Consider the following 22,324-nt stretch of genomic DNA (forward strand, 5'->3'; position numbering starts at 1 on the left):
ATGCAAAAGAAATATGTAGAAGATTATAGTATCAAGATTATTCTATCTTCCCTTTGAAAAAAAAACACAATTACATCCCTCGACCTCTTCCACGATCTGATCCCCTTCCTCTTCCACGATCTGTACCTCTCTGTGAACCTCTTCCACGAAACGAACCAGGTGGTGCACCTCGTGTGTTACCCCTATTTGAATTAAATGTACCTCTTCCTCCGCCTCTTCCACCTCTTTCTGATCCACCACGATCTGTACCATTACCAGCTCCACCACGTGCCGATCGATTCTGTTGTCGATATGAATCTTCTTGCTGTTTTACAATATCAATCACGTTATCGGTCACTCGAATGTATTTTATCTGAATGAAATTATAAATTTTTAGAAAAAAGTATAAGAGGGAGAATCACAATTAGATAAGAGATGATCAGTTTGATGATATTGACATGAAAATCCTAAAATCCTGTGAAGGAAAAGAATGGTTTGTAAAACTCAACTGTGTTACCCCTGATATAACATTCTGAAAGTTTCCAAAACTTTTCACCATCCTATATTGAAATTCAAGATAAAGAAAATGATCAGATTGATGCCCCCCAAAACTATTAGTTTGAAAAGTAGATTCATACCGAACTTGTTAGATAGACTTCTCTCATAGTCAAATTCATAAAGTTATCTGAACCGAACAAAATTAAGAATCCCAAAGTGAATAAAGACCAGGTTGGAATTCCAAGTACAAAGTAAGTGAACTGACCTGATTGAATCAGATGGCCATTGAACGTTTCACCATTTTTGAGCTCTACCAACATGGGTTTTCCTTGTGCGCCATGGAGAAGAGCAAGTGGAAGCTACGCAGGTGATAACAGATTGATTAGTATGATTGATTGAAGGTGATATTGAGATTGACGATTGATAGACTTACCATTGGTTTGATGGTGAATTGGTATTGTTGATAAATTGAATTCCTTCGATCAAGCTGAAGCTGAGTTGGTGATGGTCGTGTACATCATCTCATCGAAGGATGTCATCGATATGTTACATGTGTGATAGGTCAGCTTTAAATCGGTTGATTGAATTTTTGGACTTCCGATCTTTTCACGCAACTTCATCTCATTCTCATTCTCATTCTCATTCTCATTCTCATTCTCATTCTCACCATCAACTCAGCTCAACTCAACTCAACTCAATGATCGTTTAAAGCGTTCTAGACCAGCACAAGTTAAGAAACCAATCCATCAAAATGTATCAAGTTGAACAAATCGTCACTTTAATCTTTTTGATTTCAATTCTACTCTTTACTCTCTTAAACATCAATCCATCCTCAATCTTCTTACCAATCATGATTATATTTGATGAACTCACTTCAATATTAAAAGCCTTTGGAATCATCGTCTTCATAATATTCATCTTTGTTGCAATCATCGCTCTTTGGGAGTTAGTCTTCAAGAAATTTATAAAAACTCCTTCACAACCTGGTAATCATCATCAAACAATCAATATCATCATCTTGATCTTATCAACTCTCTTTCTTACTTCATTCATCATTTCATCATTCAAACCTTCAAAGCGAAAAACCAATGCAAGCTTCAGTACAGAAGAAGATCAGAAACCTACCAAGCAACTTTTGAAATCTTATTCAACCGAATCAAATTCATTTCAACTCTTTATTGCAATCTTTTCATTATTTTTAATTTTAATCCTAAGTTCTTCAATGAAAGAAGATTTTAAAAATTGGAAAAATGAAAGAAAATTAAAAAAGTTGATCAAGAAATCAAAACTTACAACTCAATCTTAATCTTCAATAATCTCTCAATTATCTATGCTCCTGTAACATCAGAAACATGTCAAAAAGTTGAGCATATTTAATGGTCAGTCATGTATCATCAAGCTCTTTTTTTTTACTAAACTTCAAAGCTTATGCTTACTCTGCTGACTTGATTCAATTTTTCATAATCATTCAAATCAAGTTCATTGTGTGATCCATTGCATCTATTTCACTCCTCTGTAGTATCAAACACACTTTGTATTTCTATTGTTTGCATTTTCATTTGATTTTATAAGGTCATATGTACTCAAAAGTTTCAATTTCCTACCCCTCTGCAATGTCTGACTCTCAGACTCTTTTGTTAGAGAAAAACAACATGTCAATTTGAATCTGATTCAATCCAATCAGTATCAAGGGTATGTCATAGATTTAGTAAAATGAGTAGATATTTTCTTGTGTAACCTGTGACTTGAAAGAGGAGGAGTGAATGATGAAAAATTCTTCATCTGAATCAGAACATGGTCTCAGCTACCAAGGAATTGATACATGAAGGTGAAGGTGAGCTCAGCTCTAACAGATGGCTTGGCGATTGGAATCATAACCCAGGAAAGGGGATGGGTGATATTGGATGTTTCACAGATTACACAGCATCTGATGTAGATAGCAATAAGGAAGGATGTAAATCTCAAACCATCCAAATGATACTGAGATCAAGTCTTTCAAAAGATATACAGAATTTAGCTTGCTTTGCGATCATCATCAGAGGTGAATTGTGTATAATAAAAGAAACATCAACATGACATACTTGTGCTGTCAAGTGAAGATGATATGACCCATGAAAACAAGAAAACATCATATTCAAATCACAACTGAAAAGATACTTTTCAGAGATAGATTTCTGTGAGGTGAAGATAGGTGAAAATTGGAATGCTCAGCAATAAGATATCTTGAAAGATTTTTTTTTGTTTGCATAGTTCAACTATCTTAGATTTGATTTATCTGAACTCTTAGAAATATAAAAAGAAATTGAAAGGTACAACAAAATTGTGATTCTATACTTGAATGAGAATCAAATTGAATCAATCAAAGTTTTGTAGATATATTTTTTTTCTGATACATTTAAGGTTTTCAATGAATACCTATAAAACTTGTGAGGATTGAAAAAATAGATTGACTGCATAAAGATTCAATGGAAAAAGTTTTAAACATAGATCATTCTATGATAATGGTAGACATGAGTTCAGAAGAGATTTAGACTTTTATCTTTTACTTGTATACTTTCTCTTGATGAGCATTGTTTTAGTGTGAAAGTGGTCAGATATGATCTCGTATGGATGATGTAGATCAAGTATTGGGAGCTTTGGTCAGCCGGCCATCCACATCCATGATCACTAATTTGGTAAATGAAAAGAACTTGCGGAAGAAATGGTGCAAAGGAAATGATACAGATGAGTTCTGCAGGTGTGGATCATAATGCTGCTATGAATGCCGTTTCAGTGAGCTCATGGTGAGTTGCATCTCCTCGCTTCTTTGGGTCGAGGCTGGCACTCTTTTTTGCTACTGAGAAACCACGTAGAGGCACAACTGTGGATTTCAAAAGGAATTGAAGAAAGATAGTTTTGGGATAAGTTGATCAATGTATGGTATGGATCGTGATAGATAGGAATCAAAAACTTTCCAGAGATGCAACCTAAACCGACGAGTACAAGTAATACAACCCAAATGGTAGAGATACCATTCACATAAGCATGCATGAAGCGGGTCCTTAACCATTCTGGCTGTATCTCTCCCAACTTTTGTACATCCATTTCGACAAACTTTTGCATGCGTTCTAAGTCAAAATCACCAGATTTCGCAATTGTGACCAATTGGCGAGACTGGAATCCAGAGTTTTATTCTTAATCAATATCAAGTTTGACAAGAATAGAAGAGGAGACATCGGATTCTAGACGTCTCAACGAAGCCATGAATCTCACCAGTCGAGACGCAAATATGGTGTGTCCTATGGATACACCAAGCGTTGCTCCAAGAATCCGATTCAAGACATCTAAAATGTTCAGATCACTCAATAAATAATTTACATCGCGAAATATGAGTAAGACAACTTACATGTGGAAGTACTACTTGCCAGATCCGCTACGGGCATTGCTCCTTGCAGAGCAATCAAGGGTGGCTATAAAAGACCAAAGGATCAGGATGTGGATATGATTTGCTTTTCATTACCACAAGACTCACTACAAATAAACCACCGGTACCCATAGCAGCTATGAAGGGGTAGATCTCTTGCTTCGTGATTGAGCTGGTCTCACTCAGTTGTGTCATCCTAAGAACGTGCAAGTGCAAAGGAGAAAGATAAAAGTCAAAGATTTGGATTTTGCACTCAAGGTGATATATTGAAAACACTCACAGGCCATAACCTATGATCTGAACGCCCCAGCAAAACCACAAGATGTATCTGTAATCACTCAGACTAGGAAGAATGAGTCCACCTAGAGTAGTGAACAAGCCGGTTGTAAGACTGTAAGCTAAGCCCTTGATCCCTGCCAAAGTTGCAGACGCGCCCAGAGATTGGAAATACAATGGGAGATAATAAGCAGATGCATAGTATACAACGGCATGTAAAAAAGAACAAAGTAAAAGTAGCGCAGGAGTCCGGTCCATAAAGAGTCTAGGTGGAATGATAGGTAATCGCTTGGTAGTCAATTCTACAAAAACTGTTAAGCCCAAAGATGCAATACCTAGACAAAGACAAGAGATGGTTGCAGGAGATCTCCAACTTGATTCTGAAAAACTAAATCCAAGTAAAAGTAAAGACACAGAGCAAAAAATACAACTTAATCCAAGAAAATCAAAAGAAGAAAGATGGGATTTAAATGATTTCTTTGGTGGTGGATTCGTGTTCAAAAATAATGTGATAATCGTGCAAGAGAGTGCACCCAAAGGAAGATTGATGTAGAACGTCCACCTCCAGCTAAGTCGGTCTGTGAGTATGCCGCCTAACACTGGTCCTAAAACGGCTGCGATACTCCAAGTGGTACCTGTTGCTCCTGTTTTGATCAAGATTATTGACATGATGAGCGTTTTGTACGGTTTACGCTAGAATAAGAAAAAAATTGACCATACCTGCCCATTTGCCACGCTCCTCCAAGGTTGTGATGTCAGCCATTACGATTTGTACAAGTGGAAAGATTCCACCTCCACCGACACCTTGCAGACCTCTGCACAAGATCAACCATGGTAGATTTTGAGCTGCCCCACAGAGTGCAGAACCGACCAAGAACATCACAATTGAGCCAACCAGGACTGGCTTTCGACCCACGGCGTCTGATAAGCGACCATACAACGGACTCAATGCTGAAAGGTGAAGGTGAAGAACGAGGAGTGAAATCCCGCTAGATATATCAGCAAAACCAAAAGCATCCAAAATGAAGTGTCCAGGGAAAATGACCTACTTGCTGTAACTAGAAGATACGCAGTACCCACCCAAGAATATCCTGAGAAACCATGAAGCTGAGCTATTATGCGGGGCAGAGCAATGGCCACAATTGTTTGGTCCATGGCAGCTAAGAACAGTGCCAACATTACTGACAAGACGTCCGGATGGACATAGAGAATCGTGGTCAATACCAGCCAAAATTTGGATAATCAATATAGGTAGCAGCTCAAGCTTACGGCCCAGAAATACGATGGGAAGCGAATTTTCTGGAATGATCTGTTCTTCGTCCAGATCACACCAAAGCTTTTCATCCTTCGGGGAGGTCTCAGTATTAACTTTAGTCATTGCCTCCTCGTGACATCCTTCAACCTTGGGAATCTCAAAAGACTTTTGAGATGAAGGAGCAAAGGGAGCCATGATGCCTTCACGAAGAAAGATAAAGTAGATGAATCAGAACTCGCAGGAAAGAGAAACTTTTAATGTGGCACAGAGCTACTTATCACGAACCAATGCTTACTATCAAGTTGAGTCTAGTATATATTTTGCCCTTTAACCCCAGTGGGGTTCAGATCTGAGTCTGATTCTGAGTCTGAGAAGTCTGAGACCATGCCTCAGTCTCCACGTATTTCGGTACGTAGGCAATGGTTTTTGATACGTTCTACGGGATGCGTAGTCCTCGATCCGTATGAAGAAAACAGTTGTACCAAACACCGGCCCCAAAGGCGGTGCTGTGCACGTTTTTATATGAAAACATACTGGTTATGTTACACATCAAGATCATAAAGATGGATGAGGACCTGTGAGGATATCTATGTGTGTAGCTAGTTCCAGAAGCTGTGGAGGCGAATTTTCCAATGGTTCTGAGGGTAACCGGTTCGGCGCCTTTTAATCCAGTGATCAAGTTCGTAACTGGGTGGGTGAAGTGGAGTACTTGCCGACTGAATGCCGATCACTATAACCATTCGACCTCAACATGGCTCTGGAGGTAGAGTGAGTAGATCTTTCTTTGACATATCGTTTCGAAGGGCGCGTGATCTCTTTAACAAGCTATCAGCTGTGTTCTGACCGCACAACTTGCTGCAATCCAAAAGTTTGAATACTTTCGGAACATTTCTGTCACGCCGGCACGACAAAAGTCGGCGGCACCAAGGTCCCAACGTAACTTATCAGACTCAGAAAGACTTACATACTTGTTCTTTGCGTTGAAATTTGTACAATGCAATGCCGAAACTACAATATGCATATGCAGAATTCAGTCCAGCGATGTTGCAAGTTGATCGACTCTTTCTGGGAGTCGCCACGGAACCTTCGCGAACTATGTTACATGAGATCTACGTAAAGGCACCACCAGTTTATCAAAGCTTTTTCGAGCTTCCGGCATCTCATCGTCAAACTCGTCAAAGACTTTACGCGACAACTGCGTACTTATTGAGACTCGACGGAATTAAGGAGTCAACCAATACCAATTCAATACCAATGGCAACACACTTGATCGACTTCGCGCACATCAATCACATCGATCGCTTGCATTTTCCTTCAAACGCAAACCTCTTTCAGTGCACTCAACATTATCGGATATAGCTTTGATCACGGGTGGTGCACATGTAGTTATCGTGGTTTGTCCCGTCCAAGCTTCAATCAAACCCCAATTCACTTGTGTCGAGTTATTTTACAGATTTCATCAGGGTACATCTGTTTGTTGGTAAGGTGTGATAGTAGAAGTTAGAGCCAGCAGACTATCTTCAAGCAATCATCTTTTGGATGGGTTTCCTTGTATAAATGAGAAAAGCTTGAGTACAACAAATTCTCTGTTGATCAAGACAAAGGTCACCTGAATAGAAAATTTCAAACTGCTCTGATTTATAAAAAGTCCACGCAATACTTTCTCTCCATCTTGTACACGGATTTGATCAGGGGAGACCTACATCTTATCAGCTTGTTTATCTATCTATTCACCGATGCGTTCATTTATGAGAGCGCCTACGCATGATAAGGAATTGCAACAGTCTCGATCTCACAGAAGAATGGGACCTATCATTAACAAACGTCTTTTTGTACAATACACTGTCTATCACAACAAATTAATCATATATTCTTGAAGCCGGCCATCGAAATTGAAAGCGTAGATGATACACAAAATTAGCAAATCGCCTTCCCGGACTTGGCGACGAGCTAGGGGCGCGGGTTTTCCACGATATTAGTAAGACCTTCCTGGTACCTGTAGCACCCCGACCGAATAATCAGTGTTTAAAATATGACTCGAAACTCGGGAGGAGAAATGTATACCACTGGGTGGGAGCTAGAAAGGCCTCCATCGACAGGAATAACTGCACCGTTCACGTCTATGTCCAAAACAATGATGTGTTATTAACAATTTTCCATTCAAGATACCAAGTAACGTAGACTAATCGAGTCGGATTGGAAATTTCTAGGAAGGCGTGGCTCACATGATGAATCTCCGCCAGCTAGGAAGAGCACGACACCTGCGACCTCATCAGCAAGTCCGTATCGTCTCAAAGAGCACAATTGTCCAATCTTGCTCTTGTCAGATGTAAGGCTGAAAATTGGATCCGTCATTTGAGTGTGTATCAAGCCTGGACAGATCGCATTAATACGAATGTTGGCTCCAGGATAAGCATTAGCTCCTGTTAAGGCCAATGAAGCCACTGCTGCCTTCGAAGCGGAATAATCAGCTGAGCCGGCACCTGATCTGATACCAGCTATTGAAGAGGTCAGGATAATGCTTCCGCCTCGATGAGTGTTTGCATTCGAAGTTTGAGTGTCTTTGTTCTTCAGCATGCTAGCGGATGCGTATTTAACAGCTAGCCAACACGATAGGGCGTTGATTTTGAGGACTTTTTCCACAGTTTGATAGGAAGTAGACTGGATGGGTGCGCCAGTGGCAATCCCGGCCTGTTGAGATGATCATGGCGATCAGGATCGGATGAGCACCTGAAGATAAACTTGACAGTTTCAGAATGATGCTTACATTTGCAAAGAATACATCCAAATGACCGTGTTCCTCCAAAGCGGCATGGCAGATCGTCTTGATCAACTCCTCACTGCTTGCGTCACCCTCAAATGTCGAGACCTGCATAAGTTCACAGAAAATCCGGTAAAGATAGAATCATTTTAATTGTACTGATAGCGTGTGTGACAGAAATGAATGTATTGCTACGCACTCCAATTTCAGGCGAGATGCCTTTGATCTTGCTGGATAGCTTTGGGAGGGCACTGCCGTCCATGTCTAATAAATACATGTGCTTAGCACCTGGGATATGAAGTTGTCAATCGTTAGTTTAGCGGGTGATAGCCAAAAGATGAGGACCATGTTTCAAAATTTATAAGTGTATGGCAAACCTTCTTGAGCGAAGAGAACAGCTGTTGCCCAGCTAGGTGAGGAGTTCGACATTGGTTCTTGACTACGACGCTTGACTATAAAAGTCTGGGAAGCTCACCCGATCCCTTTCTCATTGCCAACGCCAGTCAAGATACACACCTAAAACCAACCCGAGGCAGAATCTTTGGGTCAGTTTTCTAATCCCACTACGTCATCGTTCGAGGATCTGAACTCGGAATTTCAAAGAAAGGATAGATGACCTTTCCATGTAGTTTCCTGCTTGAAGTTCGGCTACTGAAATGTCCAAGGATTTGAGCAAGCCTTTCAACGGGTTCACCTTTACCCTTGCCAGCGTTTGTCGTCCCCGAGGCTTTGTTCATCGTTGACTTGCACGAAGAGATGACTCCAGTCTCCAGTTTACCAACTCATCAACTTTACACAGCGATCGCTCCTTTGTTCGGTTTGGAACCTGTCGGACCGGATATCGGACATGGGCGCGCTGAAAGCATCTTTGCATGACGAACGCAGGCGGTGCATTCTGCGTCAAGAGTGTGTGGATTTCGCACCTTGATGCATGCACTTGCGTGTATGTGTATATGGATATGGATATAAAGCCCCTCTCCTCGCAAGGTAATCTGTCAACTGCTTCGTGGTGTCAAACAGGCCTGTCTTCGAAACACTCACCTGCATTTGTAGAAAAAAACAAAGTGCCGTCTATCAAAGCAATGAGTTACAATCAACGGCATTAGACTCAATACCTTTCATCAAGACACCATATTTCAGCTAAACAAATATAAATGTGATGGACTTGTATTTGATTTGAGACACTCTGGTTCTCAAGCCCACTCCCTTTGTTGGTCCAGAGCCTCAATATTGCCACTCAAATTGAAATCAATGTCTCTCACAGCCCCCAATCACAAGTCACTGACAGGCCAGTGCATCCTGGCAACTTGAAAATGTTTTGAATTGGATATCAAATGGATATCACCCATTTATTGAGAAGTTATTGAGATGATGTCATATGACATCATAAATCTGTACAAACTTGCTTTTATGATCCTGTTTCATGATCCTTATACTTAGTTATGCTTATACTTGTATAGCACACTCTACCTCTCTACCAAGTTGTACACCCATGCCTATGTGCTTTTTCCTCATGGTACAATCTAAGCATCAAAGCATAAACTGCGCAACATATCCATTCCCAAGAGACAACCCCACCATCCATGGTCCATCTAGAGCTAGAATCTGTATGTAAGACTTTCTATATTGAATCACATTGTACCATCACTTCAAGTACAGACTCTACCAGGAACAATTACACCACCAGGTCACTATTTCCGTTCATCAACCGGATTTTTCTCCGGTTGATTTCCGGTTTGTCCCTGACTGGGGAAGAACTTGTTTTGAACGAGTTCCTCCCAACCGTGCTGCAACGGGGGCTTTCCCCCGGGTTTTCAACCGGGTTCCAACCAACAAAAACCCGATGATGAGTGGAAAATGCCCGGTTGTGCTGCTCAAGTCAGGCTGATTCTCTGTGGTCAAAAGCACTTGAAAAACAAAAAAAAGTGGCTCAGTCTGGCTCAGGTTTTTTTCTCTTGGGCGGTTATTTATACATGGTAACAATTTCTAAAAGCACAACATAGTGTTTGAATTGCAGGTAATAAATTTAAAGAATACAGGAGGGAGAATAAACATACACATCAAAGCAAATTGTAAAGTGGATGAGAACTTAGAAGCCACACTGTATTAGTTTTCAATTCATGATCTGAATTTGGGGTTGATTTATTTAGAGACATTTGCTTTGAAGCATCAGAATAACAAGGTACTGATCCATCAGAATCCACTAGAGCAATCAAATATGAAACAATAGCTTGTCGAGTAAAGGTTTTGAGCGCCACACATTTACCTACAAATCGAGTTTGAATCAATTTGAGCTCATTCTTCTTCTGTCTCATGATTGTTGGGGTTAGATTCCAAAATGTACCCCATTCAAGACTAGGAATAGTAAATGCTTGTTGTTTCAAACTTAACAGTATCATCTTTGATCTTGTCTTGCATCACCGCGCCTTGATGTTATAATGTCACATTCTTGGATCACATGATGGAAGATCAGAGGGAATTGCAAGAGGGTTTTTCAGTTTCTCTTGACAGAAATTTGAAAGAATGACATGAAACTGACATTTATTTCATTGTTGAGTGATCTTGTATGGATCATGATTTCCTCTGACAAAGACTTCAGGATCTCGCAATCGAGCTATCTTGATTGAGCCATCTTGATCAAAAAAAATATCGAACCAACTTCGGCTTCAGTATCATGACCTTTTCTGGAGAGTACATGTACTAAAAGGTCTGTTAATCAAATTAGTGGTTTAATTTGATGATCTTGGATTGCTTGGGGCCAGCGAGTGAAGACTGAAGCTGAATCTTACCATTGCTCGTGTTATAAAAATTTGTGGTGAAGCAGAGGCAGAAGTGCGTGAGGGGGTTCGATCGAGCACATGGTGGCGGAATGGTATTTGGTTCCTGAAAATCAATCAAGAAAATGAGACTTCCAAAAAAATATGACTCATTTTTGGAATTATTCATTCTTGTGGTGATGAGGGTGATGTTGGCAATCTGGATGCAATAACTGATGATGATGTTGATGTATGGATGAGGTTGTTTATCAATGATCAATGATGTGGTTAGTTGATGTGGTGTTGATGACAATGATGATGATGAAAACGATTGTGTTACAGCTGTTCCAACAAAGATTGATTTTTTTTGGAAATCTCGCCAATGTGCAAAACCCGGGTTTTGTCCCTCACTTGATTTTGTCTCTCCGCTAATTGGAAGAATACAGGGAATAATAAACCTGTAATCAAGTTTTGTCTTTGGTTTTAGCCACTGCAGAGACAACTTTCTCCAAAAAAAAGTTGTCAACCTTTCTTGGAACGGCTGTAAGTAGACTGTTGATTCGACCTTTGATTTGACCAAAAGGTCAACACTTTGATCAAGTGTGTTAAAATAAGCCCTGTGGCTTGCTTGTGGCTTGCTTGCTCAGCTATGAAAGCGGTCAAAAATCCATTTTGGATCTGTTGGAACTTGAACAATTGCAGAACGGTTACCAATCATCATGGTTTTGCAAGTGCTTCATCACATGCGGTTGATGAACTGTTCCTCAATTGGTTGATCACTGTTTCTGATAGACCAATTGAAAAACCGTTTTTGGGCCGTGGCATAACTGGGTATGCCCCGGTTTGTACTCGGTGACTTTTTCAAGCTCCCAAACCCGGTTGGTCAACAAAAAGTGACCTGGTGGTGTATAATTAACACCTTGCCTTAAACCTCATTCCATGGCACAACTCTACATCACAAACCTTTTGAATCAAACTTTCTACAGCACAACCAATCTTTATACGAATTTGATCTAAACAAAGTTCTGAAAGTGCAGCTTTACTTATACAATATCAACACAAACCTCTTACGGCGAAACTTTAATTGATACAACTGATACAATGGATCTGTGATACAACTGAAAATCCTCTAGTAATCACCAAACATCATTGAAACAACAAAGTACAGGATCTTAGGTGATAACAAGCACAATTCCAATGGTTCTGAGTCTTTGCACATACTGCTCACACCACTGGTTCAATGGCAAACCTCAAAGAAATCAGACACCAGATTGCAAAACTCAATACTTGTTGTAATGCTGAGATGAACCTTTGTCTCAGGGAGACTACTTGCTGTGAGGAAGCTGAAATCCGTCTGGAAGCAGCTATATACAGCCAAACAAAGACCACAACCCCCTCTCTTATTCCCCAAGATCACCCAGTAGATTATGACACAGCCCCAAGTGCTCCTATGGCTAAGATGGCCACCCTGGATGAATTTTATGGGAAGAGAAGAGCTGAGGCAGAAATCTTTATACAACAACTGACATTATATGTCTTGAGAAATGAAATCTCTTATCCTACAAAAGTAAAACAAAGTTGTGTTTTGCTATTTTGTATTTGACCAGAGACACTAGTGTTTGGGCAGCTCCATTTGCAGGAAACGTTCTAGGGGATAATAAAGAATCTTCCAGGAGTTTTGTGGAAATATTCAAAGGTACTCACTTTGATCCTCATTGCATCATCAAAGCAGAGAACACATTTACAGTGTTATGGCAAACTAAGTCAGTTTTAGAGCATACAATGTGCTTCAATCAACTTGCCAATATCATCAACTGGGAGGACAGCACTTTGATGAGCCATTTCAAGGGCCACCTAAACCAAAAATCACAGTTCATTTGATCAGAGACACCTCAAAGACAAAATTAGAACAATCAATATGCGCTGCTATAGAGGTTGACCATTTACTACACCCTAATTGTGACATCATTTACTTATTTCATAAAAAATCAGATGAGAATGAAACAGTAGTTCAAGAGGGAGGAGAGAGTGGTAGTAGTACTTACAGAGGGAGTAGAGCAGATGATGCTTTGAACTTCTCAACAATGTGGTTTGATATGTCAAAACAGGAGTTCTCCCTTTGTAAAGCTAAAAACCTGTGTTATTGTTGTGGAAAGCCAAATCACTCAGTCTGAGCCTCTTGTTGTACTCAAGCAAAATCAGATAGACAAAAGAAGAGTGGATTCAAATGCTTTGAGGCTCAAATTTCCAGTGTTTCTGTGAATAGTAGTATTAATGCAGACAAGTTACAAAATGGCTCCACTCATGAATGATGCTTACACCTATCTTGAGCAGTATTAGTGGTTGTAATGTGAACATTGGTGCAAATAGATTCTTAATTGATTCAGATCCTAGGAGATTCAAATGCATGACTGTTTGTAACCCCACCTGTGCCGTAGCCAATCCCCTGTGCTTACTTGATTGTGATTCCACCCTACAATGCATGTATTCTGTTTTGACAACAAGTTGGTGCTGATAATTCATGTGGAGTTAGCTGCACTGGGGGTGAAAGCAACACCTCCCATCAAGGTGAAGGAAGTTGACCCAGGACATTTCCCCTCAAATGGCACAATTCTTGAAGACAATGAAACAGAAGAACCTCCACCCAAATGAGCTGATGCTGAGGTTCCCAAGCATGACTCACAAGAAATTGATTTTGACTTGCTTCCTCCAGTCAAGGTTGTAGCTGAACTTGATGACAAGGGTGAGTGGAATGCTGACAAAGTGGAAGAAGAATTTCCAGTGACTTTGAGTGTGGACAAAGAAGTACTACCCACCCACCACCAAGAGGCAACCAATGTGGACTACATATTACACAAAGTAAGTGATTTTTTATCTGATTATCCTATGATGAGAATTCATAAGTGAAAAACTGACTCACTTATATTTTGTTCAATCAGGTCAACTTCATTACACATCATATCACTCAATCTGTAGCCTGGTGTGCTGAGTTCAAGCAAGTCGCTGTCCAAAAGGGTTTCAATGGTTCAATAATTGCAGGCTATGGCATACAATGGAACATCAAGTATTAAATTCAACATAAAGTGTGGCTTGCCAAAGCGGTAAGATATTTTGTCTTTGTCTACTTCAAACATCATATCTTGTATCTTTCAGGGATACACACACTGACTGACATGTTATTTAAACAGGTAATTGATGAGCTGTGCCAAAATGACTTGGACTTAGTCCATTCAAAAAATTGACCAGCTTGCAAGAATGAAAAGACATGGCTGATTTCATGAACACAAGATATCTTAATGGGCCCAAGTCAGTAAACTAAAAACAAGCTGGAGGTATTTGACTTTATTTATTTTCACTTTATATGTCTCATATTTTATTTCTCTTCCCTCGATCCTCTGCTGTTTATTTACATTGATTTTTCTCCTTTTCCAGCCTTTCCTCAAGCTGGCTCTTCTGATGGAGGGAGATGGACCAACAGGATACATGGCCATCTGTTCCACTCTGTAATGCGCTTGAAAGAAAGATTGACCCCCTCAGCATCACCAATGCAATCTACCAGATGCTAGCCAAAATAAAAGAGAAGATGATTGAGTATGAACAAGGCCCTTTCTTGTGAGACTCTGGTAATGGCAGCTTTACTTCACCCTTTTTTCCGACTTAAGTTCTTTGCAAAGTGGTTTGGAGAGTACTCTGCGGTAACCATAAACGCTGAGGCAACCTTAAAACATATTTATCAAGAGTGTGAATTGCAACATCCTACCCATGACAATTCAACAACTACTTTGCGCACTAAAAACTCACAAACCCCTGCAAATTCCTCACCAAGGCCCAAGATTTTTTGTGAAGACTCTGAAGATGAAGCAGAGATTCAAGAGCCTGAAGATAATCAGATAAAGAACTATCTACAGCAAGTGGATAGAATGAGGGCTGAAGATTATAACATGCAGGATCCTGGCACAGGTCTTGAATGGGGGAACATGTGTGATTGTGTAGTTCTTCCTTTTCTGCATCAAGCTTTCAGATTGTTAATCTAAACATTTTTGCATGGATCAATATTTAGTTACACACACCCAAGTATTGGATCTTAGCTCTCATTGCAAGAGACTACTTGGCATCAACTGGATCATCTTGTGCTCCCAAGTGCATCTTTTCCTGCGCATCAGATGGTTGTGCCTGTAGTCAAGGTTCCTTAATGCTTAGGAAAATTGAGCAGCTTGTTTCCAGTCAATTGTGGTTGAGGCAAGGGCTGGACCTGGGTGAGGATTTTAAGGAGCTTGCAAAAGTTTTGAAGATGTTGGGCATAGTGATGAATCAAATTGTTCTTTCATATTTTTTCTTCTTCTTTTGTGTCCTGTTCTTATATTACTTCAATGATTCACAATTTCATTTTGATCTTTTGATACTTTTTCCTTTTATTACTTCAATGATTCATATGTTCATATTTTGATCTTTTATTTTTTCCTCTACTTTTCTTTCTTCTTTTTCCCCACTCTTATATTACTTTAATGGTTGTTTGTTTATACTTTGATTTTTTGTTTGGACAACGATGGCGTTTTCCAAAGAGGCAAAAAAATGTTTAACACATGGAATCTATGAGACTCAAGGGGTCAGCCCAAGTACCAAATATAATGGGTAGGATACAGACGTTAGTCATTCCAGAGGAGAAAAAATTCAAGACAGATATCATGTGAACACTATTTCTTGCGTTCCGTTGACCATACACCGTCAATTTGATGGTTGATGTGTTAGATAGGGTATAGAGGAGCACAAGGCACCAGATTTTAACGAAATTCCCTCTCATTGAAAAATGGTATATCACAACAAGCAGAAAGGACACATTTGATTCTAAATCTTTTGAATGATTCCCTTAAACAATCTAAACACGACAATTGGCCTATTGAGAAAACAAAGATAAGCATCAAGAGTTGATATTACTAACTTTGAGGATAAATTTTCCAAAATACTTACTAAATCAATCAAGAATATATCACAAGCATCAATCTTTTCTAATTGATCCATCACTGTTGCACTATCTTTCTTTGGAACCATTGCAGAAACCGCAACCCAAGTTTCGTCTTCCAAAGGACTCACAGTCGCAGACCTACGTCCAGGTGTTAACTTTATAGCTTCTGGTAATCGTTCCCGTTTGATATTGTATTGACAGAGTACATATCGAGCTGCAGCAACGACTCCCTTGATCCGTGAGGTGACTAATTCGGTCAGTAGTCTTTGAGTCTCTCCTCTCGGTTTCCTTGTAGATTTTATTAAAACTGCTTCAGAAGTCATTAGCGTATGAATGGCGTGAAGTCCAGCAGCACGCATTGTTTCACCGGATTCTATGAGAGAAAGCTTTTTGATCAGGATCACATTCCTTATCCCCAGAGCGAGTTGAAGACTAACCAACGAGATCCACAATACCATCAGCTAAACCCAAAGCGCAAGCAGCTTCAACACTTCCTCCAATATATTCAATAATAGTACCTTTCGTTTTTGATTCATCTTGATCTTGACCATTAGGTGATAAAGCTTTTGAATCTAAATCTTCAAAAAACCTTTTACTAATCACTTCAAAACTAGTGACAATCTTTTTACCACAAAGTTCTTCTACAGTTTTGATATTCGATTTGATTGGAACTTGAACTTGAAGTTTACATTTTCCAAATCCTAATGGACAAATTTCTTCAATCAAGTCATTTACATCTGCTTCTGCTACCATATCTTGTCCTGTAATCGCTAAATCTACATTTCCTTCTCCAACGAATCTTGGTATATCAGCTGCTGGTAAAAAAACTCTGATATGAAAGAAATAGAGAGATTTACACCGAGGGTTTTTTAAATCAGTTTAAACTCAAATTAAATGTCTATACATCAAATCTTTAAGAAACTTACAATGCCATCTGATGATTTCCAACTAAACAGACATCTAAACGATGAGACCGACTAAACTGAATATCTGCTCCAGCCAAGATTTCTAAACATTTCTGGTATAGTCTACCTAAATCATGTTAAGTCAAATTAAATATCACTTTTATGATAAATCATCCTGACATTCACCTTTTTTAGGAATCGCAAATAAAAGTCTATCCTCGAGCGATTCTAATAATGGGTCCATCTTGTAAGTTTTGAATGGTTTGTGTTCGTGTTTGGGTATCCTTGAAGGTTGAAATAAAACTTGTGGTCTTAGAATCTTTGGCGCGTGAAATAAATCCAAAAATTCAGAGAATTCGAAGCTCCGTGAAATTATTCAAGACGTCTCGCGGCTCGCGAGCCATTTCACATTACCTTGAACATTTCACATGTATTTGATAATATTTGATAAAGGCTCGGCTCTCACGCGCCTCAAAGCCCCGAAACGTGAGACACACAAATTCAAACACATACCCTAGTAACCACCCTCCCATCTGTAGCAGGGCTACTTAACGCTAGTCTGTATCAGGATCTGTTACATGTTTCATCTATTGTATTAGAGCATCCACTATGGGTGCGTTAACGATGTGATTTAGCGTTAGAATAACGCTAAAATCCAGACAGGTCTACTATGGACCTGTTTTAGACATGCGGTCCGTACGACTGCGTCAAATCTTGCACTCCCCTTGTTCAAATCTACGCAAGCCTACGACTTGATTTATCGTAGACTTTTGGCGCATCAAATCGGTCAACAGCCATCAAATGATCTATCTGTATCCATCCCACTCTGCACTCACCACCTTCAATCAAAATCTTCCCTCGTCCCTCAAAATCACAGCTTGTTGATGGTAGCTGTTTATAACTCTGAATTTGCTAAAAAAAACGCATTTTGTTTTAAAAAAAATGATTCCGTGCGATTGATTTCACCAAGATCGAGCAAGATGTGAGAAAGCTCGATGCTCATTGTCAACACCTGAAGCCATCATTTTGGTTCTTTCTGGCTACCAAGGTAGTCATCATCATAGAAGTGAGCTGGGTGAGGCGTGGTAAGATACTTCAATTCGAGTCTCGACTTTGCCATAGCGTGTATAGTGTTCTAAGAACAGATTATCGTAGTTAAATCCTACGTTACATCATCCCATAGTGGATTTCATGCGGTTAACAACTTAGCTACAACACGCATGATTAAATTTTGCGATCAGGACCGCAAAATTTACGATAAAACACCCTCAACATAGTGGATGCTCTTACCACTTATACTCGCCATTATGTTATACAACCTGTAAATGGCTTATACTATATATTGTAATACCGGCTACTCCATAACCGGCCTTCTGCCCTTTTCCGCCATCTTGTATCCCTCTTAGAGCATCCGCAATCGTCGGGTTAAGTCGCGAGAATAGCTAAGTATTTAACTTACCGATCTCGAAATTTCCACAATGGTCAAATTTCAACCGATCGTTAGTTAGCTTTTCGACAAAAAATCGGTAGGCTGGGACAAAGTTATCCCAGCCTACCGACGCGGTAGCTAACTCCGTGCCCTCGAATTTTGAAAACACAACACCCACCACACTACACTTCCACACATCAAGTCACTCACCAACCCTACACGACTTCACCAATGTACCTCGATCCTGACTTGAAGCTTTGCTGACTCTTTGTCCACGACTCCCACTTCAAGTTTCACCTCAATTTCATTTTTCTTTTTGCATCGATCTCAATCACTTAGTTGCATGTTATCTTAGATGATAATAGAGTTGTTCAAAAAAACATGCTCATGATGGAATTGATTGAGTAATGGATGTGTGGGATCGAAATTAGAAGATGGTAATTGATCAAAAGGGAAAGATCGAGCTCACATTGATGGATGAAATACAAACACAGGAGCACTTGCAAAAGTGAGGACAGCTTAGCTCCAAGCTAGAGCTGACGACTGTAGGCCCAGTCTTTAACTTGGAGTTTAGCTTTCTTTAACTTGGAGTTAAAGACAGCCACTGTGGAATTTTGTGTCAGATTACTTAGCTCCGGCTAAAGATCTTTAACCTAAAGTTAACTAACTCCAAATTTAACGCAAACGGTTGCGGATGCTCTTATAAGGAACACTTTGAGTCCTTCTCTTTTATTCCTCAGTCTTCTGATAATCTCTTTTCTTTCATCCACTTTTGGATAGTAATACATCTTAATATCAATCCTTCTCGATAATCTCCTTTATAATCCTTTAAAGTACCTTATCGACCATCTCCATTAAAATAGCCTAAGTCCTTCCTTCAACCCATACCTGGTTTAAGACTTCCATTCCTAATCAAGGAATAGCTTAACGTAAGCACTTAACGTAGTGCCTGTTACATTGGTAGCGAGATCTTTCTTTTACGACGACAATCTGATAGTTTCTTTGAATTTTCTTTTGTGGGGAATCTCGACCCTTTATATAACTTTTTCTTCCTTGGTGAACAGTCGTTAGTCAACCAGACCAAAGAAGAATTAATCTTTTGAAATCAGAGGAGCGAGATAGTTCATTCTCAGCAGAAGAATATTAGAATCTGTCAGTATCGGTGTTTCGCTTTAAAAGAAGAAGAAGATCTTGGACCTCGGTATAATTTGAAATAAGGCTTACCTTTCTTTGTTTTGAATAGTTGGCATCGGTAGTCTCAATGCCCGTAGAATGAAGCCCTCCAAGAAAAGGAGATAGCACAGCTCCTGGTTCAACCAATCCGCCCCCAGCGGGTTCAGCAAACCCAGCTGCCCCAGTTTCATCGACCTCGGCATCAGCGGCACCAGGACATTCAGGTCGTGGTGTGTCCCGTTGTCTGTCAAAAAGAGAACGTGACGTCCTTACCAGCTATTTGCCCATCTCGGCCTCAGGCTCTCAGGAACTTACGGCTGGACAAATAGAAGCTCTCACTGACGATCAGCGTCTTGTGGTCAACGTTCTCGCAAGCGACTACAACAACATCGCCTGCGTCATCCCGGCAGTCGTCGAACAATACCTCTTGCAGGGTTTCAACGACGACTTGTTAGACTATGATGAGGAAGATTTCCATGGCACCAGATCTGCCGCCAACAAAGGAAAGCTTCCGGAAAACGTTGGAACCAGACAGCCCCGTAAGCAAGTCTCCAACATAGCTGTTTCAGTGATCTCTTTGTCGACCAGTAGCGACGACGTCGACATCAAGAAACTGAAGCCATCCCCGTCATTTTTAGAAACACTAGATGTCAAGCCTGCCGTTGATCCTTTCGACGGGTTGAACCTCAAACCCTACGAGGTAGCAGCGTTTCGTCAGTTCCAAGCAATGAAGAACAACCCCGACACCCTAGAGGCCCAGATAAGCGATCTTCATCTCCGAGGATCCAGGGATGGTACTCCGGTGTTGGAAACCCGAGCTAGAACGACATCAGTACAACCAGCTCTCTTGAGGGTTCAAGATCAATCGTCGGTAGCCAAGGTAGTAGCTGTGGAACCAGTAGGTGCTGGGATCGAAGTAAAGTTTGTGGAGGATCCGAGTGTTATAATCAAGGGACTTTACCGAGATAAGATCCCTTGATTCTCCGGCGTCAGTCAAGACGTGTCCACGTACTTCGATAACTTCCGAACAGAACTCGAAATGCGGTTCTGTCATCCGGATGTCCAGCACCAAGTCGCTTTCCCATGGGTCTCTGGGGCGGCGAAGGAGATTCTTGTCAAAGCGGTATGGGACAACAAACGACAAGTCTCTTACGATTCATTGGTAGCTTTCTTTATGAATGCCTTTCCTGCCACTGTTGATCTCAATATGGTGGACCAGGAAATGGATAACTTGAGACAGAATGAAGGAGAAACCATCATTGCTTACTGGATTCGTCATCAGCTTGTAACGCAGAAAGCTGATATTCTCAAATTACCTTACAATCCCGTGTTGACCTTCAAGAAAAGGCTCATTCATGGTGAAGTTAAGAAGCATGTCAACAATTACATTGCCATGAAGAAGTTGGACGGCATAACTCCTCAAATTCAGGACGTCGTTGCCGTCGCCATCGAGCGCGATCAGCGCCCGGATATCAAACACTTTGCTAGGGGCGCTCCTTGTCGTGACACGGCCAGCGCCATGGTTTCTACCTCTCTCCACCAGAACGGCAATTGGAAACGACGACGTTCAAGGATGGAAAGCAGCGGGGGTAGGGGTAATGGTCCGGATGTTATTTGTTACAACTGTAACCAGCGAGGTCACCGCTTTGGATCGATCGAGAGACCAACCTGTGGTGCACCCATCACCAGCAAGACTCAGGCCTACTTTGAGAAGATTTCAAAGAAGCCGCGAGTCGAGTCCAATGATCCTGTAGCTAGTGGTAGTGGGCAGTCAAAAGCCCCGGCAAACTAGGCGAGGCTCTGCCTTGTTTGCCTTATCTGTTTACTTGTGGGCAGTAAATGATTCTCTGAGTAATGCAGCATTGTTTCCGTCCATGTTTGAAGAGCCAACAAAATCATCCTCGAGGGATGAGCCCTCGGGAAGCGACAGTTTGACTGTCGGTGAGCCAGCTGAGATAGCTGAAGTACTTGTCTTAAAAGACGATGTGACTAAGTATAGTGCCTCATATCAGGCACAAAGCTCCAACAAAGGTGACAGTGAGTCTGTCCGCAATTCAGAAGACGATCTGAATATAAATCCTTCCGATGTTAGTAAGGATATAGAGTCTCGTGCATTAGAACACGACTCCACCTCGATACAAAGTTCTCCGTTAGGTGTATTGGGAAGGGAAACAGGTGAAGCTGTTTCCATCTCTGGGGTTACAGAGAACCATAGCCAAACGTTTATGGATGATGTTGGAAATTTGCCGGCCAGCAATTCCAAGATCCCCGGGACGGGGTACGTTGACCTTGATTCAGTCAACCACCTGGCTGTGTTGGACAATGGCACGGGTGAGAACCGTGTGGATTTTGTTCTTGTTTTGAACGATGTCATTACAAAAATACTCATCAATACAGGAGCATTGATGAGTTTCGTATCAGAAGAGTATGTGAAGAAAAGAAAGCTGCCCACGAAAGAAAATTTGGATCACCCTATACACAGGGGCAAAAATTGATGCTCACAACTATGTGAGCGTTGAAATTTTCCTGTTTTGTTCCCATTTGTTTCCCATTTATTTCCAATTTGTTTCCAATTTGTTTCCAATTTGTTTCCCATTTGTTTCCCATTTGTTTCCCTTTTCTTTCTGTTTGTCAGCTGATTACGTGATCATCAGGAACTGAGCAGACAAACTAAGCCTTCCTCAGCATTTATTCCTGAGCAAAGAAGTCTGAGGAAGGGCTGATCCTGAGCAGCATTCCCTGGTTCAGTAAGCTCCAAGGGATGCCACCAATGTATAGCTTAGGGGCTGAGATGAACTGAGTATTCCCTTAGCTAAGTCTCTGAAGTATCCCCCAGATGGATCACAGAGCGCCAAGCTTGCCTCAAGCTTGATGGCTCCGGAATGAAGCCTGAGGCCCGTCTGCTTGTTCAACTGAGCTGCTCAGT

At 40.8% G+C, this 22,324-nt stretch overlaps 6 protein-coding genes across 6 annotated transcripts; 2 read left to right on the forward strand and 4 right to left on the reverse strand.

Annotated features, from left to right (window-relative positions):
• Positions 1-220: 220 nt before the first annotated feature.
• On the reverse strand, positions 221-836 carry MELLADRAFT_31042 (uncharacterized protein; the record flags this gene model as incomplete). The annotated part of the gene is made up of 4 exons (XM_007405171.1): positions 221-352; positions 489-539; positions 618-664; positions 743-836. Coding segments are annotated over 4 exons (324 nt in total), but the record flags the coding sequence as incomplete, so codon positions are not given.
• Positions 837-3,651: 2,815 nt separating this feature from the next.
• MELLADRAFT_33238 (uncharacterized protein) lies at positions 3,652-5,534 on the reverse strand (the record flags this gene model as incomplete). The annotated part of the gene is made up of 7 exons (XM_007405170.1): positions 3,652-3,800; positions 3,863-3,926; positions 3,989-4,076; positions 4,161-4,800; positions 4,877-5,107; positions 5,206-5,337; positions 5,426-5,534. 7 exons carry the CDS (start codon positions 5,532-5,534, stop codon positions 3,652-3,654), a joined length of 1,413 nt encoding a protein of 470 aa, XP_007405232.1.
• Positions 5,535-5,795: 261 nt separating this feature from the next.
• On the forward strand, positions 5,796-6,770 carry MELLADRAFT_102496 (uncharacterized protein; the record flags this gene model as incomplete). The annotated part of the gene is made up of 4 exons (XM_007405058.1): positions 5,796-5,819; positions 5,863-5,925; positions 6,011-6,090; positions 6,446-6,770. The coding sequence occupies 4 exons, from the start codon at positions 5,796-5,798 to the stop codon at positions 6,768-6,770; spliced, it is 492 nt and encodes a 163-aa protein (XP_007405120.1).
• Positions 6,771-7,174: 404 nt separating this feature from the next.
• On the reverse strand, positions 7,175-8,914 carry MELLADRAFT_46868 (uncharacterized protein; the record flags this gene model as incomplete). The annotated part of the gene is made up of 8 exons (XM_007405169.1): positions 7,175-7,407; positions 7,476-7,531; positions 7,637-8,102; positions 8,179-8,280; positions 8,372-8,460; positions 8,550-8,581; positions 8,648-8,688; positions 8,790-8,914. The coding sequence occupies 8 exons, from the start codon at positions 8,907-8,909 to the stop codon at positions 7,387-7,389; spliced, it is 927 nt and encodes a 308-aa protein (XP_007405231.1).
• Positions 8,915-15,701: 6,787 nt separating this feature from the next.
• On the reverse strand, positions 15,702-17,100 carry MELLADRAFT_70844 (uncharacterized protein; the record flags this gene model as incomplete). The annotated part of the gene is made up of 5 exons (XM_007405168.1): positions 15,702-15,822; positions 15,897-16,264; positions 16,329-16,720; positions 16,818-16,919; positions 16,983-17,100. 4 exons carry the CDS (start codon positions 16,823-16,825, stop codon positions 15,805-15,807), a joined length of 786 nt encoding a protein of 261 aa, XP_007405230.1.
• Positions 17,101-20,125: 3,025 nt separating this feature from the next.
• MELLADRAFT_102499 (uncharacterized protein) lies at positions 20,126-21,733 on the forward strand (the record flags this gene model as incomplete). The annotated part of the gene is made up of 4 exons (XM_007405059.1): positions 20,126-20,319; positions 20,392-21,161; positions 21,235-21,676; positions 21,697-21,733. The coding sequence occupies 4 exons, from the start codon at positions 20,126-20,128 to the stop codon at positions 21,731-21,733; spliced, it is 1,443 nt and encodes a 480-aa protein (XP_007405121.1).
• Between the last annotated feature and the right edge of the window lie 591 nt (positions 21,734-22,324).

Source organism: Melampsora larici-populina, assembly GCF_000204055.1.
Source record: "Melampsora larici-populina 98AG31 unplaced genomic scaffold MELLAscaffold_3, whole genome shotgun sequence".
NCBI lineage: Eukaryota > Fungi > Basidiomycota > Pucciniomycetes > Pucciniales > Melampsoraceae > Melampsora > Melampsora laricis-populina.